The sequence below is a fragment of the Podarcis liolepis genome, assembly GCF_965112155.1.
Source record: "Podarcis liolepis genome assembly, chromosome: 3".
NCBI lineage: Eukaryota > Metazoa > Chordata > Lepidosauria > Squamata > Lacertidae > Podarcis > Podarcis liolepis.
The window spans coordinates 31,152,616-31,175,916 of NC_139557.1; the positions used below are offsets into that span (position 1 = coordinate 31,152,616).

Genomic DNA, 23,301 nt, shown 5'->3' on the forward strand with positions numbered 1-23,301 from the left:
AAACGCAACATCTGGCAATAATAGCGTGTGTGGCGAGAAAGGACACCGCGTCACGCTCGGCTGCACGATCTCGAGCCGCGGGCGGGGCTGCCAGAAGCGCGCGGCGCTGTTGCTGGGGTGGGGGCGGCGACGTCGTCGACGCTCTCAGCCCGGTCTCTTTGCCGCGCGCGCGCCCTGCCTCGCAACACGCCCCCTCGCTCTCGTCCCCGTCCCCGCCCCCGCCCCTTCCCGCTCTCACGTCCGGGCATTCCCTGGCTGGCTTGCCGCCTCCCCGCTTACTGACAGCCAGCCGGCCCCGCCCTTCCTCTGGCCCAGCCAGGCTCCTCCCTCCCTCCCTCCTTCTCCTCGCGCCGACCTTTCCCCTAGTTTCCAGAAGGTGGTTCGGCTACTCGGCTCGCCGCCGCGGAACGTGCCCACGAGGGGCCTTTCCTGCTATCAGCATAGCTGCACGAGGCAATCACGCCGCCCGGCGGAGCCCATTGGCCAGCCCGGAGGAAGCTCGTGCTGCGATTGGCGAGTAGCCTCTCCCTCCTCCCTCTTCCCCTTTCGTTCTCTCCTCCTCCCTTCGCCCGCCTCCCAGCTGCTTTTGCTGTATGGAGTGTTTTGGTGTGTTTCCCTCTGTGTTTTGGCTGCTCGCCTCCCTCGGAGGAGGGAGGGCGGGAGGAGGTAGGTGGGAGGCAGGCAAGCAAGCAAGCAGGCGGAGGAGGAGGAGGCGGTTCTGGCTGCAGCTCTTGCTGGCTTTGTCACATCGCTGCTGCCTGCGGGAGCTTCCACCATGCATACCTCGCCCTGCGTCGAGGCGATGGGTGATGCCCCCGCGGTGAGTACCACTTGCTGCACGGGGCGACGCGCGGGTGGGGGCGCGGATGCAGGGCAAAAAGACCCAGCCTGCCTCGATTTTACTCCCCGCTTCTGATCCTCCTCGCTTTCCAAAAGGTGCAAACGACTTGAGGTGCATGCGAGGGGGAGGCACTGATTCCCTGCGTGCGGGGAGGAGGAAGGAGAGCAGCTATCCTTGCTAGCCTTTCTTATTTATTGCTTTATTTAACCGCAATCTATGGGTTGCCAAGACGCCAAGGTGACGGGAGCGAGAGATGCGCGTGGCGCTGGGGGGGGGGGAAGCAGCCTTCCTCTCTTCTTATTTTTATTTTATTTCTATGGAGTGAACTTATATACCGCTTTTCGCCCGTAGATCCCCGGGCGGTTCTCTGCAAATCCGTGAGGGGTCGTGCCAACAAAGCCCATTAACGCTAGCCTTTCCTCCGGGCCAGGTCCTTGCTAACTTACCTGGGACTTGGTGAGGCTTATGATGGTGCATAATAGGCTAATGCTGCTCCTTTCCTCCCTCCCTCGCTTCTGGTGACTGGGAGCTATGCAAGCATAAGCGTGTGGGATGCCCTGGACGTTTGTGCTTCTTGCGCCACCCCCGATCCTGCCCCAGGTTTATTGGGAAGGAAGTTCTGCTTAGTTTCCATGGAGCAGGCAGACTTGCCAGTCAGTCCAGCCTGCACGAAACTGCTGCTTTGCTGGATCTAGGGTGGTGGTGGTGATGTCTTACACTGACGCACATCGAATAATGTGCATCAGCATGAGTAATCCCAGTGATCCCGCAGTTGCCCGGTTGTTGCATGAGTATTACAGAGATTACAGTAAATGCAGGGAGGAGTGGTCTCGCGGCTTAGGGGAGGTGAGAGCCTCAACCTTTGGGGAAGGTTTCTTTCTTTGTTAACTTGTGTCATTGCAGAGAGAGAGAGAGAGAGAGAGAGAGAGAGAGAGAGAGTCCTAGCCCCCCACCCCACCCCCGCAGGCAGCCTTTACTTTTGGACCTTGTGGGCAGAGCTACCCCGCCTCACAGGGCTTCCCAGCAGTGGCTCAGCCAGAGACCACCACCCACTTGCTCACATGGCTATTTTGATGCATGACGTCGCCCCACTCCTCCCCCCCCCACCCCTGAGCTATATTTGGAGTGGGTGGTTGCTCTGGATCCCATGAGGGGGGAAAGAAAGCCTTCCGCCCCATTCCTTCCCTTTTGGAAGGTGGCGCTTCGCTGCCTCCCACCCAATCCACATGGACATCGTCATTTTGCTGATCTGCATGCCGTTTCCTCCCCCCCCCCCAGTTTTTTAAAAATACTGTTATTAAAGCAAAGACAGTGCGAGGAAGGCGGGGAGGTCGGTTGGGCAATTGGACCTGCCGTTTGGTAGTGTTCCTTGGTACAGTGAATTGGTGGGGTATTTCCTGCCGTCTTTGTGATGGCTCTGGCTCTGCTTTTGCAGCCCGCTTCTGTTGTGCTGTGTGCCAGCTCATCCAGCTTGCCTCTGCAGTGTCTGGGTGAAAGGAGGTGATTTAAGGACAAGCCGCCAGGCTAAGTTATGGAGCCGCGCGTGCCTGCTTGGAAAGCAGACCAAGGCGCGTTGAACTTATTTCCTCCTTCCTTCCGAAGCTTATCAAGCAATTGTGGATTAATAATTGTCACGAACTGCAAGTGAACCTAAAATTCTTCTTCTTAAACGTTTCTCATCTTGGATTCTCTAGCCTTTGAATAGGCTGTCCCCCTCCCCCAAGTTCTTTTAAATCTTATTGATTTGACACAGATATCATTTTAGCACCCAAGGAAAATAATGTTCATCAGTTGCAAGCAAATGGAGAATTCCTGGTGGTTTTTAAGCATTTCTCCTCATATTCTGGAATCTTTTACCTCCATATTATTAAATGTATCGGTTTCAAGATTGCCCATCTTACTCCTTTTTATTCCCAGATTCTTTGAGTTCATTTGAGTTTCTGTGAACTTGTGATACCAATTTGTTAGGTTAGCTTCACATTTCATATTGGCTTAACCATGTGAATAGGTGCTTTCCGTTGGGTTCATTTATTATCATTATTATTATTATTAGTAGTAGTAGTAGTAGTAGTAGTAAATATATGCACATGGCAGCTCTGCGGCATCTAAGGGAGCATAATAATTGTCTGTAGACACTACATGGTTTACTGTCCAGCTGCCTGATTCCACTTTCCTTTTTATTCTGGGCTTCTAATTGCCAGTTTTGAGTGTGAACTGAATAGGGAGTAGAATCCTATGCACATGTGGGGTTCTAGACTGGTGAAAGGTATTTGCATTGCACTAATTTGCTATAGGGAGATGCTCATGACCAACAAAATATGGTGGCTTTGACCCATACATGAGTCAACCATGCTGGGCATTTATTTCAGCGGCCTGTTGTGTTGCCTATATTTATTATTCTTTCTAAGAAACCATCACTGAACAAAACTGGAGATAAAACAATCCCCCGCTATGTCTCATCTTCCCTGCAGTTTTGGAATATTAACATTAAATACTGTGTCATTCTGGGAAGTCACTTTAGAAAGTTGAAGCAAAGCTGCAGATGTTACATCTTCTTGGACCTTTCCCAACACACGCACACATGCGTGTGCACACCCACCCACACCCACCCCTCTCTCTCTCTGTTGTTGCCATGGTGGTGCAGTCTGTGCTAACTGAAGAAAGGAATAACTTTCCTGTGGAAGAGCAAAGTTGGCAGCCAGATTTTGCTTTTTTAATCTCTGGGGGCCTGATCCAATTTGAGTTGCACATAAAAAAGGTATTATTGTGCAACTTAGTTGTTCCAGAAGGTGAACAGGATATGTATTTGAATACACATCACATTCAAAGGAGTGCAGTGCGGGAAAGCAACTGAATTCACCCGTGAATTACCCAGCAATTGATATGCATGCATGCTGAGTCAGCTCATTGGTCAGGCCAGCGTAGTACTGCTTTCACTGACTGGCAGCAGCACTCCCTTGGCTGCCAGTCGTTACTACCTGCTATTATTTTAGCAGGTGATAGATAGAACGTGGAGCTCTGAATGCAGGGGATGTACTGTACTAAGTACTAAGCTATAGCCTTTCTTCTGCTCATGTGTGCATACTTAGAAACTGGATTGGGCTCTGGCATGTATGCTGCCTTTTTAAAAGCAGACAATAGGGCATATGCTTGTTTTCCGTGTGACTTACAAACAATGGCTCACTTATCTCTAGGTTGACATTGTGGACATCTATGAATCCATACGTGAACGGCAGCGTCATGACAGTGAAAGGTCTACTTGTAGCACCTTGGAACAGAACGACATAGAAGCAGTAGAGGCACTTGTTTGTATGAGCTCCTGGGGTCAAAGATCACAGAAAGGCGACCTGTTGAAGATAAGGCCTCTTACACCTGTCTCAGATTCAGGTGATTTCTCAATGCACACTGAACCCACGTCTGAGTTGCCTAAGGATTATAACTTTTTGTCCACACTGGTAAGGAAAAAACAAACAAACCCTGGAACAAAATGAATTTGCATGGAATCGATATGAATATTTTTGAGAGGAAAGACATGAATATGTCCCCCATTTAATCTGTTAGCAGTAATTTCTTGGTTTGGCTTGAAGGCATTTATTATGCAATAAGCTCTAAGAGAACAGCATACATTTCCACTCACAAGTACAGTTGCTTCAGTTTAGTTAATGATGTGTTTGATGTTATTTTGGAATAATGCAGTCTTCCCTATCCTGGGATCCTCCAGATGATGATGATGATTTTATATACACACACCACACTGGGTATCCCCAGCCACTCTGGGCAGCTCCCAACAGAATATGATTGCTAACCTTTTTCAGACCATGGCCCCCTTCCAATCTTGTTTCCTTCCTGTGCCCCTCCCATGCATGTAGCCGGGGGGGGGGGTCACTTGCCCCCCCCCTGTAAGTAACAGTCAATACAAATCTGAGGTTCTGCTCTGCCAACAAAAGCCTGCCTTCCTAACAAAAATCCTGGCTATTCCCCCGCCTCCCCCTGTCCTACTGGTAGAAAGATAGCTATTTAAACATGTTGTTTTCAAATAGAACATGTTTTATAATTTTCATAATTTATCCAAAATGCAATTACACAAAATGATAGGAACATAATGAAATGTCGTTGAAGCCGAGAAACAGAATAATAGATCTGGAATGACCCAGGGGTCATCTTTCTAGTACAACCCACTGCAGCGTAGGAAACTCAGCTAAAGCATCCATGACAGATGGCTATCCAACCGCTGCTTAGAAACCTCCAGGGAAGGAGTGTCCAGAACCTCCCGAGGGAGATCCATCTTCCATGTATTATTAAAAAATAAACAACACTTATTTGACACAGAGGAGGAAACCTACAGATGCAGTCCAAAAAGCGCACAGGGAGTTTTGTATATATGGGAGAATTATAAAAAGCAAGTGGTCCTCACTGACCTGGTGCAAAAGGATCTTGTCATCCAGAGAAGCCCTGGCTGGCTAGATAAAACACCATAGCCCCCCCCCCTTACCTGGGAGTAAGGCCCACTGAACTCATTGCAGCTTTCTTCTGCGTAGACACTTGGTTATTTACTACATGCAAGTCAGCAGCACTAGATGACCCCACTCATCAAAGTGCTGGAGTGGATTTCACCCCATGCCTTGCAGAGCCAGGCAGACAGCACTAAAGACTAAGATGAGCCCCTTCTAGCTAAACTAATCCTTAATTATCTCTCTGGGGAAAAACCAAACCAGGGTCTTTGAATATCATTATGGTTGTCTAAAACTTTTGTGGGGGGAAAGTAGTTATTATTATTATTATTATTGTGTCTGACTTACACTTAAATGTTATAAATATGAAAGCTAGGAATGATCACACCTAAAGTAGTATTTTGGTATATGTATACTATCTCTGCTTCTCTCCCCCCCCCTTTAAATATAGTGTATGACACCACCCTATAGTCCAGATTTTGTTGAGCCTTCCACAACAGCACCGCTTTCGTCCCAAGCCACTTACTCAAAACCGAGGACAATCAAGACGAACATGTCTGCCTGTCTGATCACTCCTCCGGGTTGTGCTCTTCCTGCACCCAAACCAGCTGCCCTGAATTTGGGGAGGGAGTCCAGCCAGACCCCAGCGAGAGCGGAGCAAGTTGCTCCTCAGCGTTGCAGAGCAAGGGCAACCAGCGTGATCCGTCACACCGGGGACAGTGCCGGTTACTCCCACCTTCCTCCTGTGCAAACAAAAGCGGAAGCTGCGCTGGGCGCCAGTGTTTCTGCAGACGGGCACGAGGCACAAGACGAGAGACATCCTTCAGCCTTGCAAGACTGCGACATTGCGGACAGCATAGCTTGTGGCACTTCGCCAGGACGTGAACTGTATTTGCATGGCTCAGGTTGTTCCAGAGCCACCAGCAAAGGATGTGAACCTGTGAGGCTTGCTTCGCAGCAGACCCCTTTCCCGAACGCTTGCGAAAGTGACCCGCAGCAGAAGTCCCCCTCGCTGCTAGCCTCCCCGCTCTCCAATCCCCAAGTGATCTGCCAAATGATCCCCTTGGACGGACAAAGAGGTATGGTCCCAGGCTTTCTAAAGCCCTCTGCTCAGATGGCAGCGACGGTCAAACCCATCCTACCCCACACAGCCCCAGTTTCTCAGCCTGTGCTGATGGGGCCTTCCATGCCTCAGGGGACTGTTATGTTGGTTCTTCCGCAGGCTGCTGTTGCCCAGGCACCTCCTTGCCAACAAACTGTGATGTCTGTTGGGAATACCAAGTTGTTGCCCCTGGCTCCTGCTCCGGTTTTCATTGCCTCTGGCCAAAGCAGCACACCTCTAATTGACTTTTCCCGGAGGAGAAATTACGTTTGCAACTTCCCGGGCTGCAGGAAGACGTACTTCAAAAGCTCTCACCTCAAAGCCCACCTGCGTACTCATACCGGTATGTATAGAAGAGCTGTGGATGTGATCTGCCTCTTCTAATCCCTCTGTTGCAGATACTCAGGTGGGGATGTTGTTGCTTACGTAGCCAATAGGACACCACACAAACCCAAGAGGGGAAGAGCTGTAGCTCAGTGGCCTTGTATTCAGAAAGTCCCTGGTTTAATCCTTGTTTCTTCAGGTAGGGCTGGGGGAGACCCATGCCTGAAAGCTTTGAGCAGAACAGCCATACGGCCTAGACGAAACTGAGCCAGATCGACCTGTGTTCTGAACTGGTATAATTCAGCTGTGAGCAGTGTTAGATGTATAAGCTAGGCACCAAATGGCTCCTTAAACCAGGGTTACAGTCACCAAAACAGAATGTCTAGTTGCCATTTGGGGGCAAGGCAGCTCTAAAGTCGTATTTTTCAATACAACTTTTGATTCCTGAAATTCGTTCTGATTGTGCAGATAAAATATAACAGATAGAATTCTACAGGATCCTTCGCTACTGTGTGAAAACAGGCAAGATCCAAGGAACTTCAGATGGTGGAGACGTCGGGCACCATCCTGGCGCCTTGGCATCGTCACAAGTGGCTGATAGCCAAGTGCAAAATGCACCAGGCTCCTGGTGGGTTTTGAAGTTTGCAGAGTACAAAAAAGAGAGAAAGGAAACCCTATTGGGGTGGCAGTGAGGGTAGACTAAAAGCCCAGAGAGGGCTTAAATGTGCTTAGTGGTTCCAGACGGCTGATTATGGGAAGAGACTGAAACCTCAAGGGAGGAGTAAAATGAGTATGGCCTGAAGAGGACACTGAAGAGAGCTACGCCACACAGTGTTGAAAGTCCCACTCACATGTCTTTAGTGGTTGTCTAGCAACATATGGACATTTCAGGAGTGTGGAAATAGGAGACTGGATAGTAGAACATTTCTTGTTTAGTGGAGAGGGACTGTTTTTAGGAAGACCAAAAGAGGAATGGAGAACCTGTGGCTATTCCAATGTTGCTGGACTACAACTCCCATGATCTTGCCAGAATATTTACCATGCTGTTTGGGGCTGATGGGAGTTGGAGTCCAGTAACATATGGAAGGCCACTGGTTTTCCCCACCCCCATCACTGGTTTAGAGCTTCTAAATCGCTTGCATCTGAATGTATAGGTGGAGACTGGGGAACTCCCCCCCCTCCCCCCAAAAAAACAAAACCCCCACCCTCTGAATGTTCAGTAGAAGATCTGGAAAGAGCCACTACATGTGTACAACTGTAGGCATGTAGGGTCTTCCTTGTGGTCTGGAGCCCTCTTGGTTCAGGATACAGAAAGTCTGAAGAGAGCCCTAATTGCAGTGAGTAGGTCTGATCAGGTCTACAGGCTTAACTTCTAAGTAAGAATGATAACACTGTGCAGTAAATAGACTTAAGACCTGGTGTAACTTTAGAGAAATGAATTTAAAGAGAAGGGTTGTTTCATAACACAGGCCATCATGGGTGTCGTATTCTTTTATCTTGGGGGCGAAAAATACTGACCTTTAGCGTTTTAATTGTAAAGACTAATCCCTTGACGAAAGAGTATGTCCTGGGGTGTGTTGGGAACAAAGGAGGTCTTTTTTTAAAATAAAACTTCTTGCTCTATTTATTCTTTAGAGGAGAAGCCCCCTGGCTTCTGTAGTACTCCTTAGTAAGTTCAGATTCAAGAGCCATTCCTGCAGTTGAATGAATTGCTTCTTGTCTACCTTGTTTCCTTTCTTCATGTAATCTGCTATAGAAAAAAAAGGCAGTCTAAACTAGAGATGGTTTGTGTGCCAATGTATGACCTATTTGGTAAAACCAGCTGTCTTGTTCTTGGGCTCCCTTCGATTCCCCCACCTACCTGCCCATGCTTCCTTCTTTCCAGGAGAGAAACCTTTCACCTGCAGCTGGGAAGGTTGTGACAAGAAGTTCGCCCGCTCTGATGAACTCTCTCGCCACCGCAGAACTCACACAGGGGAGAAGAAGTTTGCCTGTCCGGTCTGTGACCGCCGCTTCATGCGCAGCGATCACCTGACGAAACACGCTCGCCGCCACATGACGACAAAGAAAGTGCCCAGCTGGCAGACAGAAGTTGGCAAACTGAACAGAATTGCAACCATGGAGAAGCCTAAGAGTGAGACTCCTTTGAGCATGCTTCTGCCTATGCTGTCTTCTGGCTAGCAGGCCTGCTTTGGAAGATGAACATTTCAAGAGGAACTTGGGTGGTTTCCAAAAAACCAGCTTTGACTGTTTTTTTTTGTTTGTTTGTTTGTTTGTTTTTTGTTTTTTTAAAGTATCCAAGAGTGGTTGCATTTATATTGTGGAGGAGGAGGAGGAAAATCCTGTAAAGTCTTCTGCCCTCTCTTATTCCTCCCCATCCCTTCGTATTAAGCCCTATTTAAATGTTAACGTTTTATTTCTGTTATCCTTTTGTTTTCCCCAATGCTTTTAGGGCATTTAACAGCACTTGGGGGGAGGAGGGAGAATATTTTTGGCGGAAATGTTGGCAATGGGCTTTGCAAACATATCTTTTCTGTTGAGTTAACAGTGGTTGATGAAAAGTGAAACAGGGTGGTTCCCCCTCCCTCCCTCCCCCGGCATTTTAAACTAGTCCCGTCCCCCCGCCATCTTACGAGTTCAGCTGTGGTCTGATCTTGCAAAATCACCCTGTGAGAAGAGTGAAAAGCAACATCAGAGGTACCACTTGGAAATTTATTTTTTCCCTAAATGGAATCCAAACTAATTTGAAATTTCAGAGTGTCTGAACTCCAGTCTAGCAACTGAATCCACTTTAGGATTATCTGCTGTGCCACATTTTAAAGCAGTGTCGTTTTTTCCCAAATGTCTGAATATTGAGGCCTAGGTATTGTTGATGCCTATAACTAGCTCAGGACCAATTTAGGTGCAGCACTGACCATGTGTGTCCCTGCTGGGAAGTTCTAACCTGTGCAGTAACTCCACATGGTCAACTGCACGCTCAAAAGGTTTTAACCCTAGACACCATTCCATAATGCGCACCCTCTGTTAGTCAGTTGTTGGTGTGTAAACACGTATGGATTAGTGGATGTGGTACATCGGCTACTTGACGCTCCTGTATGTGTACGATTGTACAGTGGCAGGGCTTCATATATTCACCACTGCATTCAAATTTGCTTGTGTGAACAAAATCCCACCTGTTGCTTCCCTGCTTGCAGTCTGCTGGTCTGACTTGAGTTGGGTAAGTTTGGTGGACCTTGTATTTTGTGGCAAAGGAGTGGCTTGCTAAACTGCCCCCTACATTTATTAATTGCAACGTGAGAAGTGACCTTTTAATTTGAGTGCTGGTAACGTTTGGCTTGGGGGCAGCTTGTCTGTCCGTTGGGACGGTCCTGCCAAACCGCAAGGACTTCTGTATATCCAGTCTTCAGAACGGAAGAACTTTCGGATCACATTCCCTTCAGAGTGAAAGTTAAGCATGTCCATCAATATATCCCTTATGACATCAGTGGGGAAAATAAGTGCCTAGTTTTGGATTATGCCCTTGATCTCTTAATAGTAATGAGTATAAGGACCCCTTAAGGGAAATCCCCAAACCACATTGAGCTATTGTTTTGATCTAAATAAAGTTGGGGGAGGATTTATGATTTGAAGTAAAGGCTGAAAATGCAGTGCCTGCATAACCATCTTTATAATCATCCAAGCAAACATTTGAAAATCTGATCAATGACACAACCACAACAGACAGCACCTTAAATAATTCTCACTTGAGTAGTTCATGGTAAAGAGAATAAACAAGGCAACAGAAGCAATTGGACATTAAGGGTTCAGCACTCAAATCGGCTCCTGTCTTGCCACTTTCAAAATGAGCTGGATTTATAATGGGAAATTGCTGTCTGGCAATGGATTGTTCCAGATCAATAAGTCGTTTCTCACAAAAGTGACCTGAATATTCTTAGCTTTGGAGCAAAAGCGCTTTGTGGAGATGTTAACTGCTGTTGTGGTCTCCTTTTCCACAGCACATTGGATGAGTGAAATGAAAGGACGGCTGATGGAAGAGAACTAAAATTAAGGGTGGACCTGCCATTTCACATGATTTGCTCGATTCTGTATACATAATATTTAATCAAGCTGAGATAATTGTTCTAATGATGACGAGAAAGCATGATCAGATGTGTATGTATATATGTGTGTGTGGAATAAGTAATATCTGACACTTCATTGGTATCTGAAACTAGGTAGACCTCTCGCAGTTGGAATCTCAACCTCATCTCTTTATTATTCAGCCAAGATTGCAGTGCATTTGCCAATTTGTGTTGGAGCCATTGGAGAATATTTCCACAGATGGTGGGAGTTTACTTGGAAACACATCTGGAGTAAGTGGCTTGAGAAATGCAGTTCTAAAACACCTGTACCAATGTACCCTCAGTTTCAACACAATGCCTAGGGCAGGGATATGGTATGTGTGGCCCTCCTGATGTTAGACTCCAGCTCCCATCAGCCCCAACCAGCATGACCAGTGGCCAGAGATTATCAGAGTTGCAGTCCAACAACATCTGCATGGCTGACTTGGGCAGTACTGTTGAATAGGTTTGCCAGTATCTGCTTTTGTACCTCCGGCAGCAGCCTGATCTGCAGAAATCGAGAAAGTGAAACTCACCCTAGCACTTCATTCGCATGCTAGGGGCAGGATATCTGCCAAGAAAAAAGGCTGGTTGGCAACTCTACCAGCATCACATCATATGTTGAGAGCCTGCAGAGCCACTGCAGTCAGTTTGCCCATTTTAAGCATTTATCTACCTCCCTGTCCATTATTGACAACTAACGTTCATGAAGTTGACCATAACAGAAGCACCCAATTATCTCTCTTTTTTTAAAAAAAGTAGCCATGGTCATGGATATGGGAATTATGCATTGAAAGATTATCATCAATTTAAACCAATCTGACCTATATTCCCAATTCAAGTATATTGGAAGCAGGCAGACTTTGAAATTGATGTTAAACCAATGCTGTCACATTGTGTGAGCTACCAAGCCTATTGCAGTTTCCAACAGTACATTATGGCTTGGCAGGTGATTAAGTAGATGGAAAAGATAGGAAGTTTGCAGGAAGTTCTCCTAGGTGAGTGGACTGCATTTGATGGGTCACTAGTTCAGCACGCACAGAATGTTACCCATACTGCACCTTACTGTATTTGTGTGTTTGATTTACTATAAATAATAAACTTTATTTCACAAGCCAGCAGATCTGTGGCTCCTCTGAAACATGTTAGAAGGTGCAAGATGAGTATAAATAGGTTTTTCCCCCTTCACTTTATGGTCACCTAATTAAAAAAAAATGAATATTCTACACGTTCAGTGTTAAAAAAAAAGAGCTGGTGAGAAGACAAGCTACATGGCAGAAATGCAGTGTATATAAAACCAAAATGCAACAACTTGATTCGTCTGGAATCACTGTCTCTGCCCCTTTCTGACAATATGCAGACGCAATAGTCCATTTTTCTCTGGTTTAATTCCATTGAAGTTTATCAAATGTTGCCAGAAGTCAAAATATTTCCCTTGTGCAATTGCGAGGCTTTTCAAAAAGTTTCCTAATTCTCTCCCCCCTCTCCCATGCTGATTATCACCTGATTTAAGATTATGGGAATTTATGTTTGGTGTAGTAAAATATTGTGCCTAATATTTTATAAACCTTGTTTTGTCTTTCTGTTCATTTTATTGTGGGATTCCTGTATTTGTGTGTATATGCAAATATTGTTTGTATTCCTTCAAGGGCTGCATTGTAATCCCTCTTCTAGTAAAGTGAATATTTGCATAGATGGTTTTGCCGTTTTCCCTCCCCTCTGACAGCTCTCCTTTTACCTCAAAACAATACGGAAAGAGGAGAAAGCAACGTTTTTCTTGGCTGATACGAATGCTTTGCATTTACACCACACTTTGAAACACTCAAAAGTGCTTCGCATGCACAACATCTGCAGAATATTACAGTCAACCCTGATGCAACCAATTGAAAACAAGGATTGGGCATGACCAGCTGATAGCACCTTGTGCACAAATCATCACAAATGCACAATAGAAAGGGTGTCTGGAAGGGGGGCCCTTTGAGAGATGAATGGGACCATTAAGATGATGAAAGGGTCTATGTTTTGGCAAGGGAAGCTGGCTGCCATCTGGAACAAGTGGCTTTCATTCTAAAGGAAAAGTTTCCTGGGGAAATCCGCCAACCACTTGACTTGAGTGGGCATGTTTTCAAAGCAGCATACGTGGTTCCATCAGCCTCAGCTGATTTTTGCAGGGAATTTCCTGTTTCAAAAAACAGACTGACAGAAGAATGGCATGTGCATCCCAGAAGGTTTCCATAGCGCGATGGACCTTGGCTTTAGGTACATCTGTATCTATTCCAAGTAATTTCCTGTATAGTGCTGGCCAATTCTTGAATTGTTTCGCAGTCCTAAGCTGTCCCCATGAATGACACATAAACAACAAACACTTGTAGAAAAATATCGAAGCTGCATGATGTGTACATATTTGTAAAAAAAAAAAGATAAAAGAACAGGAAGTACAGGTACCACCCAAAGTTAAAATCTAGCCTCTGGCATTTGCTGTATGAGCACTGGATTACATTATGAATACACATAGTGCTTAAGCTTTATGCCAACGTTTCATTAGCATTTGTGTTTTAAGCTTGCCTAATCCTGTAAGATTTTCTCCAGTACCTCTGCTGTTGAACCTCAAATAGCATTTTCTTTTAATTTGAACAAGAAGAATTAGCACCAGCAAAAGGCAGAGGCAGGAGAAATTTGAAGCAGAGAGCATCTTATGGTGTCATTTAAACTGTCCACAGAAAAGGAGAGGAAGTAGTGCCTGTTTTAATATTGTTAAGAGTTAGCATTTAGCTTGGACGCATGGCTGATAAATTTCCTTCCGATTCATTCCAGTGACCACGGAGAATCTTATAACTACAAGACGCTGGTACAATTTGCTGGGAATATATGCTTTAATAATGTACAGGTTAGTGCTTGGGGTCTGACAGGATCAAAGCTGGCCCACAGGAAAGGCAAAAGTGCAGACAGTCGAAAACAAGGATTCAAGTCCCTTGCTGCATGTCTCCCAAGACTCTGAGGACGAAGGTGATGGTGCCTTCATAAGTCATAATTTTAAGATATCAGGAAAACTTGACATTCCGCCTGTAGGTGCGCCAGCTTTGGAGATGTATTTTCCCAAATGAGCACAACGAGAGTCCCTATAAGGCCACATCCTGACATAATGGCAGAGAGAACTCTGCAGAAGCTTCTCCAGCCTGCGAGGATTCTACCAGCCTTCTTGGATGGTGGCATGCCCTCTTCTCTGCTCTTGCTTTCCCCACCCCTCCCTACCCCATCCCAGAGAAAACACCTTTCTGAGAAACACCGCTGCAGCTTCAACTATTTTGCCCCATAGTGAGCTTGTTCACAGGTCACTGTTGGCACAGCCCACAACAGCCTTCAGCGACAGTATTCCTGCTCAATCGTTGCCATCAGCTCCTCTTCGGAGTAATCATAGGATATCTTGGCCTGCCTCTCAAGCTTCTTGAGTGGCAGCCTGCAGAAATAATAATAATAATAATAATAATAATAATAATAATAATAAACAAAAAAACAACAACAAACTATAGCCAATATGCAAAACTAAATGAAGGAGAGGCCCATTTTTTTTGCACCCCAATAGCAAAATGTTATTTCTGCACAGACCCCATTTTTTTTTACTTTGAATAGTTTTTTGTCTCCTATCTACACAATGCTTTTAAAAATAAATATTTATCAAGAATATTTACACCCCACCTTGAAATGCTAAATAAAATTGAGCTCGGAACAAAAGGAGGATCTTTTTGAAAGGGAAATGTGTCTGTATTTGTGGAAGAGGTGGAAATATATCCTCTGGGATCTGGGCATATTTAATTTAACTGAGGGAGAAGTCATGCAAATTTTAAGGACAGTAGCACTAACAAGTGAAGGGAAAGAATTGTTCTGGAATAAGAAATATCAAAATTGTAGTAAAGGAACCTCTTTGATTTAATGTCAGTAAGCATATATATATATATATATATATATATATATATATATATATATATGCGCCTATAAAGGGACATGGGTGGCGCTGTGTGTTAAACCAGAGCTTAGGGCTGACGGTTCGAATCCCTGCGATGGGGTGAGTTCCCGTTGCTCGGTCCCTGCTCCTGCCAACATAGCAGTTCGAAAGCACGAAGTGCAAGTAGATAAATAGGTACCGCTCCGGCAGGAAGGTAAACGGCGTTTCCGTGCGTTGCTCTCGTTCGCCAGAAGCGGCTTAGTCATGCTGGCCATATGACCTGGAAGCTGTACGCCAGCTCCCTTGGCCAATAAAGCGAGATGAGCGCCGCAACCCCAGAGTCGTCCGTGACTGGACCTAATGGTCAGGGGTCCCTTTACCTTTAAGCCTATAAATAAAAGACAGGTGCTTTCCTTCTTTAGCAAGAGGTGCAGAACTGTAGTGAGAATGCTTGACAGACAATTTTAGACCTTTCTCCGTCCTGTTCTAGAAGCAAATGGAAGGCTGCATCACACAGCAGTGATTTTTTTTTTTTTTAAGGCAAAGACATTGGGTGCTATGAATAATTATTTTCAAATTTCCCAACACGCTTCTTGAGAAAACAGCTGTCCCTACTTAGGGGAACTCACTCAACATCTAAATTAAGGCAACCAAATTCTGATGACGTTTGGTCTCCTCCAGTTTGCCTCAGGGTGAGTGGACTTCCCCACACTTGCACAAGGATAAAAATAACAGCATTCCAATCAGGCTTCGTGGCCATTAAAAAGCTCAACCTTTCCTATGTGCCTATAATACGGAGGGTGTGGGTGTGTGTTGGTTCCCAGACTGATAAGCAAAAGATGAACTATATTAAGGTTACCAGATTTTTTTCAATGAATCCAGGGACACTTTTCAACTTCAGTAGGAATGAAAGGATTTTATCAGGGGACTGGTTTGTAAATCCTGGGACTGTCCCCAGGAAACGGGGACGTCTGGTAACCTTAAACTATATAGGTGGAAACGGGGCCCTTTTCTGCAAAGGAGAATAATGATGCTCTCGCCTCCATCATGGGCTGAAAACCAATTCCTCACAGCAGGACTCCCTTGCCCCAGAGGTCCTCAGTGGGAGCTGTTGCCTGGCAACTGCCAACAAGGAAAGGCTTGCCTTCATCATGGGATGGAGCGAATTCCAGCTCCTCAGACCCACTCCCTTGCTCCAGAGGACCTCAGTGGGCAGAACCAGGAAAGACGAAGGATGAGCACACCGAAATGCCACCTGAGTAATCCTGCTGCCACCAGAGGGCCATTTCTGTTCCGGGTGCCAGATTTGAATGCCTTTTTTATTATTATTGACAGAATCTTTTGTAAGCTGCTCTGATAGCTTCCTGGGGCTCTGAGGTGGGATAGAAGTATTCTGTAAAAACAAAACAATGCCCACGGCTGAAAAGATTGTCATTTGAATTCAGGCGACTTACTGGTTGGCAAAGTTGTTGCTCTCTAGGCCTGGAGTGGATCTTGCTGAAAAGACCTGGGAACAAATCAACAGGACATCATGGATGACACACAATGAAAAGTTAAATCCGCTGAAGTTTGTGCTCCTTTGTGCACAGGGAAGATGGGAGTGGTAATTTTCTGTGGTTTATCTCTGATCTCTTAACCGCGATTAAGTGAGAGCTGAGGAACTGTGTTGCACCTGTTTTGTATTCAGGAATAATGAATTAAGTGTGCATCTGCAGCATCCAGACCCCTCTCTTGTGTCTGTTGACTTAGCAGATATCCTGCTGCAGGATTCTATTTTAGAGCCCTGCCAGGGAAAGATCCCTGTAACATTACCCAAACCTAAAAGGAGTTTCAATTACAACACAATCTCAACAGTGTGTCATTATTTTCCTGTAATACCTGTCCTCCTTTTTTCCGCCACTATGCACTCTTAAACATAGTGAAGAGACCCAACATTACATCCGCGACAGTCCCACCACCACCCCAAAAATTGCCAGTCATAGCGCAGAGCCTATTAAGTACACTGATGCTGTTGCATAATTTCTATTCATTTCAGCAGGTCTTGTGCAGGAGAGATCCCTGTGGCACCGTACTTTTAAAAAGTTTTCATATGAAACCACAGAATGGCTGTGTTTGTCACACACCAAATCAGGGCACAGCCAGGAATGCTTAAGAAGGTAAGCCACAAGATGGCATTGTTTCACTTAACACTACAGCAAACAGAATATTTTTCATAAAACTAGAATTTAAAGGAGCGCTGAGGCTTTGTGCACAGTACCAACACAAAACAGCTAGGTTCTTCTTTCTCAATTTGGATCAAAGCTGGTCAAAATGCACTATTTCATTAAAAAATGACATGATAAACATGAGTACACTGTTGCCACCCTCCAGACGTCCCATGGAAGGGGCACATGGAGAAGGACCTCAGGTGACCATCACAGGCTCTGGGTCAGTTCATGTGGGGTGAGATGGTTCTTACTAACTAGCTCATTCTTACGCATTTAGCTCTGTCATATTTTCGAACACAGGGCCCCTGTGGACCACAAATATGCCAATCCTCTGAGTTCAAGCCATGCAAAACGCCTTTCTGATAACAATTCCTAGATTACCTCCAGAGCCAGGCGGCCTGCTTACTGAACATTCAACCCAAAGTTTGCAGGAAAGTTCAACAATGTGGGTGTTTCTTCAGCATGTGTCCTTGTTTGTTTGAGGGGAAGGTACAGTGGTACCTCGGGTTACATACGCTTCAGGTTACACACTCCACTAAGCCAGAAATAGTGCTTCAGGTTAAGAACTTTGCTTCAGGATAAGAACAGAAATCGTGCTCTGGCGGCACGGTGGCAGCAGGAGGCCCCATTAGCTAAAGTGGTGCTTCTGGTTAAGAACAGTTTCAGGTTAAGTATGGACCTCCGGAACGAATTAAGTACTTAACCCAAGGTACCACTGTATTATGATGGTGAATAGCTTTGTGACAGAGCTGTTGGGCTCCCTTGGAAGGTAGTGCACTCGCCTTCCAGGGAGGTTCCAAAGCAGAGATTAGGTGCTTCAGTTGAGATTACTGCTTTGCAGCAGGGTGCCAACTTGAATAAAATATTGAAGGGGGGAGGAAGGCCCCGCCCCGCATAATCAATCACATGACGCAGTGCACATACACTATTTGAATGGCAATGCCCATCAAATTTGAAGGTGTCCGGCCCCCACAAATATTTTTTTGGGGGGGGGCTCGAAGACCCCTCGGCAGCCAGGAGTTGGCTCTTGTGCTTGCAGGGGTTTGGAATAGATAACCATCGGGCTCCCTCACAATTCTATGATTCCAGGCGGCGTCGAATCATTTGTTATCCCGCTTTCCAGCACGCCAGGCCGCTTCCGAAAGCGCGCTGCGCAAGCGGCCCAAACCAACCGGAATTGCGCGTCTCGGCTTTGCGCCTGCGGGACAGACTCCCACCCCCCAAAACACAGCTGCCTGGAAGCGCCCTTAAGACAGTGCACATGCCAATAAGGCGCGCGCTTTCTTCCAGGATCTTGCTCCCTCTCCCAGACCTTCCAAAAGTCCCTATTTTCCAAGGACAACCCCAGATTTACAGAAGCCAACCCGGTTCCTGATTTGATGTCCGGCTTTTTCTTGGGATGTCCGGCTTTTCTTTAGGACGTCCCTATTTCCACGGCAGAAATGTTGGAGGATATGGAGCCATACGACCTCCCCCCCCCCCACCAGCCAAGGGAAAAAAACCTTGGGAAGCCGCCCAGAGTGGCTTGGGGCAACCGCGTCATCATAAAACGATCATCATTACTATTGTGGAATAGGACGTCCCTATTTGCATCGGAGAAATGTTGCCCGCCCGTCTACTAGATGCTCAGCTCGCTTTTCCAAAAACGCGTGAATGGAAACCCTGGACGCGCCGTCTCGTCTCCCCACCGACCTGCAGCACCGCCTTACCTCCTCGCCGCTGCCCTCTGGCGGGCGGGAGCAGCCATCCCCGGCGGCCTCGAGGAGGAGGGGGCGTCGGCGTCGCCGCCCCGTCGGCTGCCCGAGCCCTTCGTCGTTGCACTCCTCCAGCACCCGGTCCAGAAGCTCCGAGTCCGAGTCGGACTCGCCCGCCGACGGCGAGGTGGTGGCGCGCGCCGGCGTTTGGCTGTAGCACCTGGGCTCCGCGCCCTGCTCCTCCTCTGCTCGGCCCTGCCTGGCGGGGGCGCTGATGCTCCCGCTGCCCCTGCCGGGGCCACGCCAGGGCTTCACCGAGCTGCGCCCTTTCCCCGGCCTGCTGCTGCCCGTGCCCATCGCCGACGCCCGGCTGTGTGGCTCGCGGCCGCCCCTGCCTAGCGCTGCTCCTCCGGCAGACCCATCGTTCGGGTTCCAGAGCTCAACTGTTGCTGGGGCTTGGCGGGCGGAGGCAGAGAGAGGGCGGGTGGGATCCTGGCTCCTCGCCTCGTCCTTGGAAATATATATATATCTTTCCCTTGATCACAAAGTTAAGCGTTTTTGTTTCTAACTTAAGGACGAAAACGGTAGCAAGCAAAGGAGCTGGATTTCCAGCTCCGGTTTAAAGGGAGAAAAGCGAACTTGGAATTATTTTCAGCCCTCCCTTCCCTTCCTCCCTCCCCCCCTTTTTTTTAATTCCAAGAATTTGGCCTTGAAAGAAACCAAATGGGTGTAACCTCCTTCCTCAGAATGAGGTTGGTTTCAAAAATAGTCTCTGGGCAAATATTCTTAAATGAGTATTTTTCGACGCATGTGCTTATATGCGTAGAGTCTTCATGATATAGATATACGGAAAGGCAGCCCTCACAAATCATATATGCGGTGGATTCTTGGTGACTTGAAAACCGCTTCAAAATAAACAGATTCCTGGGATCTGGAGCAAACACTGTGGAAAGTATTCAAAGGGTCCAAACTGCAGCTCAGCCTCTCCTTCTCTCTCTCTTTCTTGTATTCCCAAGTTCTCAAAAATACATTTCCTTTTAAAAGCAACATAGCAACTCAGCTGTTTAACATCTTGAAAATACTGCCAACCTATCTGTTAATCATATCTACTAGGGTGAATTGCAGAATTATTTGGTTAGACGTGCTGTTCCATTTGGGCCACTGCAATGACCGCTCCCATCTCGATAAGACTGAAGCTCTAAGCCAAGGTGGGGGACCTACAAGGGGCCGGGGCCGCATCTGGCCCTTCAGACCTCTCTGTGTGGCCCTTGGGACAACAAAATCCCCTCCCCTGCCACACCCTCTCTCCCCGGGCCACATTCCTCAGCAACACTTCATTGCACCTCCCTGAAGTTTTTTTCTTGGTTGATAACATCCTTGAACTCTGACGGCTAAACCGAGTGAGGGTCGCCAATGGGTCTCAAAGCCTCAGTGGGTTAGGGACTTCCCTTGCATGCGAAGATGAGCTCTGATGGATTGAGTGGACGGGAGCAATAGTGGATCCAATGGTCAAGAAAGCGGTTTCTGCATGTGCTGTAGAGGGAAGTGAGGGGCCGATGGGTCTTGCCAACCCGGGAAGGTAGCCCATCTAGGAGAAGGAAAACTCCGATCCTAAGCTTCAGGTTACAGACTCTGCTAACCCAGAAATAGTACCTCAGGTTAAGAACTTTGCTTCAGGATGAGAACAGAAATTGTGCAGCAGCGGCGCGGCGGCAGCGGGAGGCCCCATTAGCTAAAGTGGTACCTCAGGTTAAGAACAGTTTCAGGTTAAGAACGGACCTCCAGAATGAATTAAGTTCTTAACCCGAGGTACCACTGTACATAGAAAGAGGAGTTGCTGTGCTCTGGAAGTCTTGCTGCATTTACTTCATCCTTGGCAGGTAGAACAAGTTCTCCTGTACTGCTGCAGCGCCTTTTAGGGAAGTTTTTAATATTTGCTGTATTGTTTTTAACACTCAATTGGAAGCTGCCCAGAGTGGCTGGGGAAACTCAGCCAGATGGACGGAGTATAAATATATTATTATTATTATTATTATTATTATTATTATTATTATTATTATTATTATGTTGTTGTTGTTGTTGTTGTTGTTGTTGTTGTTGTTGTTGTTGTTGTTGTTGTTTTATTTTCTGCACAGGGTTGATTGGCTAGCAACTGTGCCATCCCAAATGGAAGATTCGTGGCAATTTAAAAAGCTATTCTTTTGAAAATAATAAGAAGGAAGACGTAAAACAAAATGTTCCAGTATATCTTCCCCACTTCCTACCAGGAGCAGTCCAGGGCACTGGTGCACTCCTCCAGGATACTATGGCTACATACCAGGCCCGGCCCACTGATGAGACAAGGTGAGGTGCCTGCCTCAGGCAACAGAAGCCCAAGAAGCAGTGCTTGCCTCATAAACCCACCCACCAGCAGACAATCGGGACCAGCAGCGGCATCGGTTCCCTGTGAGATCTCTTGGAAATCACACAAGATCTTGCTGACTGTGAGGTTTTTACTGTCATGGATACCCTAGCTGAGACTCCTGCATTGCAGGGGGTTGGACTAGATGACCCATGGAGTCCATTCCAACTCTACAATTCTGTGAAGATATGCCAGCTCTAGGAAAACACAACAGTTCAGCTGTCAATTTGGCGAAACTATCCTGATTAAAGTCTCCAGAACCACCTCAGAATTTGACCCAAGGTCGGTGGAAGTTGCTGTGCATATTGTAAACTTGTCCCTATATAAATTGCCATCAATGCGTTCCCACCCCCCACCCATTCAGAACGCATGGATGTGTTTTTAGAGCCTCCATGTCCCCTTTCTGCGGTACAATGATCTCTCGATCTAATTTATTGTTGGCCTGTAAAACAAACTCTCCTGTTTCTTCCCCAGTGCTATGGTTGCTTAGGCAACTGGGGGGCTTCAGATGGCAATTCCTTTTGTGCGGCACATTCCTCTCCAAATAGTGCAGCCCCCACAGATTAGCAATTTCCCTGCCTTTTTAGCCATGAAGAGCGAGCAAAGTCTGCCCCATCTTTTCTGTCAGCGGCATTGACCCTGTGCCAAGCTGAGGTTAATGTTTGCTGACTCTCTCCTGCTGGAATGTAAACAAGAGGATAAAAAAACAGGATTTGACTAACCTCTCTCTCCTGAGATTGCTAGAGGTGGCAATGTTGCCTCCTAGAGTAATGGCAAAAACAAGAACAGGCCCTTCTAGTCATTCTTCTTATTCTTCAGAAAACAAAAGGAATTAAAATGCAACATAGAAGAGAGGCTTTCCTGGCCTCTTCCAAATATTTCAGCCAGTGCTCCTCTGGAAATAACATCCCCCAATTCTGAGGCAAGCTTCCCAGTTCGGAAGGAAGCGTCCCAAACTCTATTTTCTGAGACTCAGACGGAGGTGGCCTATTCGAATTACTTCACATTTTGACACAAGGGAAATTTCTCTGATATAAAAGAACTTTTCAACCCTCTGCAGTTTTTCCTGCAAAATAAACGGCAGCTTCTGATACTGCCAAGTTCTGGACTACAGTGGTACCTCAGGTTACATATGCTTCAGGTTACATACGCTTCAGGTTACAGACCCCGCTAACCCAGAAATAGTGCTTCAGGTTAAGAACTTTGCTTCAGGATGAGAACAGAAATCGTGCTGCAGCGGCAGCAGGAGGCCCCATTAGCTAAAGTGGTGCTTCAGGTTAAGAACAGTTTCAGGTTAAGAACGGATCTCCGGAACGAATTACGGTAAGTACCTAACCTGAGGTACCTGTATTACTGTAGCGTAGGCTGGTTTAGCAGCAAGAAAATCCTCCATGGAGTGTGACCCCCATGAATGCTGTAAAATGCTGGAAAAAGGACCATGAGTTTTGAATTGCCCTTCACAGTGGCTATTCACGTGGGCACATTTTCTACAGTTGCCCTGCTGCTGCGAATTGCCACTGGAAAGTGTCTGAGGGCACTTCCAGACTGTTACTGTCCTTTCACACAGGATTCAGTCGCACAGCGGCAAATTCAGTTTGCACAATTTAAGTTGATTTGGATCTTGTGCACAACAAACCTGCTCCCTCCGTCCAGACTTTTTGCAGTGGGCACTGTGGAGGTAACGTTTGCTTGCTGCAGTATTTTCTAACCTCTCCACGAATGAATCAGGATGACTGCCCAATAAACAGGTCATACGGAAAGCAATATTTGCCAGGAATTTTTCTTCCCTCCATGCAGCTGCATTCCTGACAGCTCACCATATGGAGGATTTTCTAGCCCAGTAAAACTGTTCTGCTAGCGGAAAGTTCTCTTTCAGCTCTCAAATAACGTCTTAAGAATTATACATCTGAAGTTAGGGAAGGTTTGAGTATCACCATGACCAAGCCCTTCAACAACATTCTCAGGGCAGTTTGCAAAAATTAGTTTACCTAGGGCGTTTCCAGGCAATTATTGCTGTTTTGGGGTGGGATTCAATCACATACCAGAAAATTAAGGTTGCATGATCATGGTTGAATGGGAGCTCTTGTGCAACAAGCTCCTTCCCTCCTCCGAAAGAAACAACCAGACATTTTGCAATACTGAAAATGACAGGTAAATGAACTGAAAATTGTGGGAAAGCCCTTGCATGATACAGTATTGTATAACCTGCAAACAAATCCGAATGGATGCTCAATAAAT

At 46.5% G+C, this 23,301-nt stretch overlaps 2 protein-coding genes across 2 annotated transcripts; one reads left to right on the top strand and one right to left on the bottom strand.

Moving 5' to 3' along the window:
- Nucleotides 1-365: 365 nt before the first annotated feature.
- On the top strand, nt 366-12,511 carry KLF11 (KLF transcription factor 11). The gene is made up of 4 exons (XM_083495630.1): nt 366-820; nt 4,036-4,296; nt 5,744-6,737; nt 8,604-12,511. Exons 1-4 carry the CDS (start codon nt 776-778, stop codon nt 8,897-8,899), a joined length of 1,596 nt encoding a protein of 531 aa, XP_083351756.1. The 5' UTR covers nt 366-775; the 3' UTR covers nt 8,900-12,511.
- A 1,161-nt stretch (nt 12,512-13,672) lies between these two features.
- CYS1 (cystin 1) lies at nt 13,673-19,334 on the bottom strand. The gene is made up of 3 exons (XM_083495784.1): nt 18,678-19,334; nt 16,216-16,268; nt 13,673-14,275 (listed from the first exon to the last, which is right to left on the bottom strand). The coding sequence occupies exons 1-3, from the start codon at nt 19,017-19,019 to the stop codon at nt 14,179-14,181; spliced, it is 492 nt and encodes a 163-aa protein (XP_083351910.1). The 5' UTR covers nt 19,020-19,334; the 3' UTR covers nt 13,673-14,178.
- Nucleotides 19,335-23,301: the final 3,967 nt, after the last annotated feature.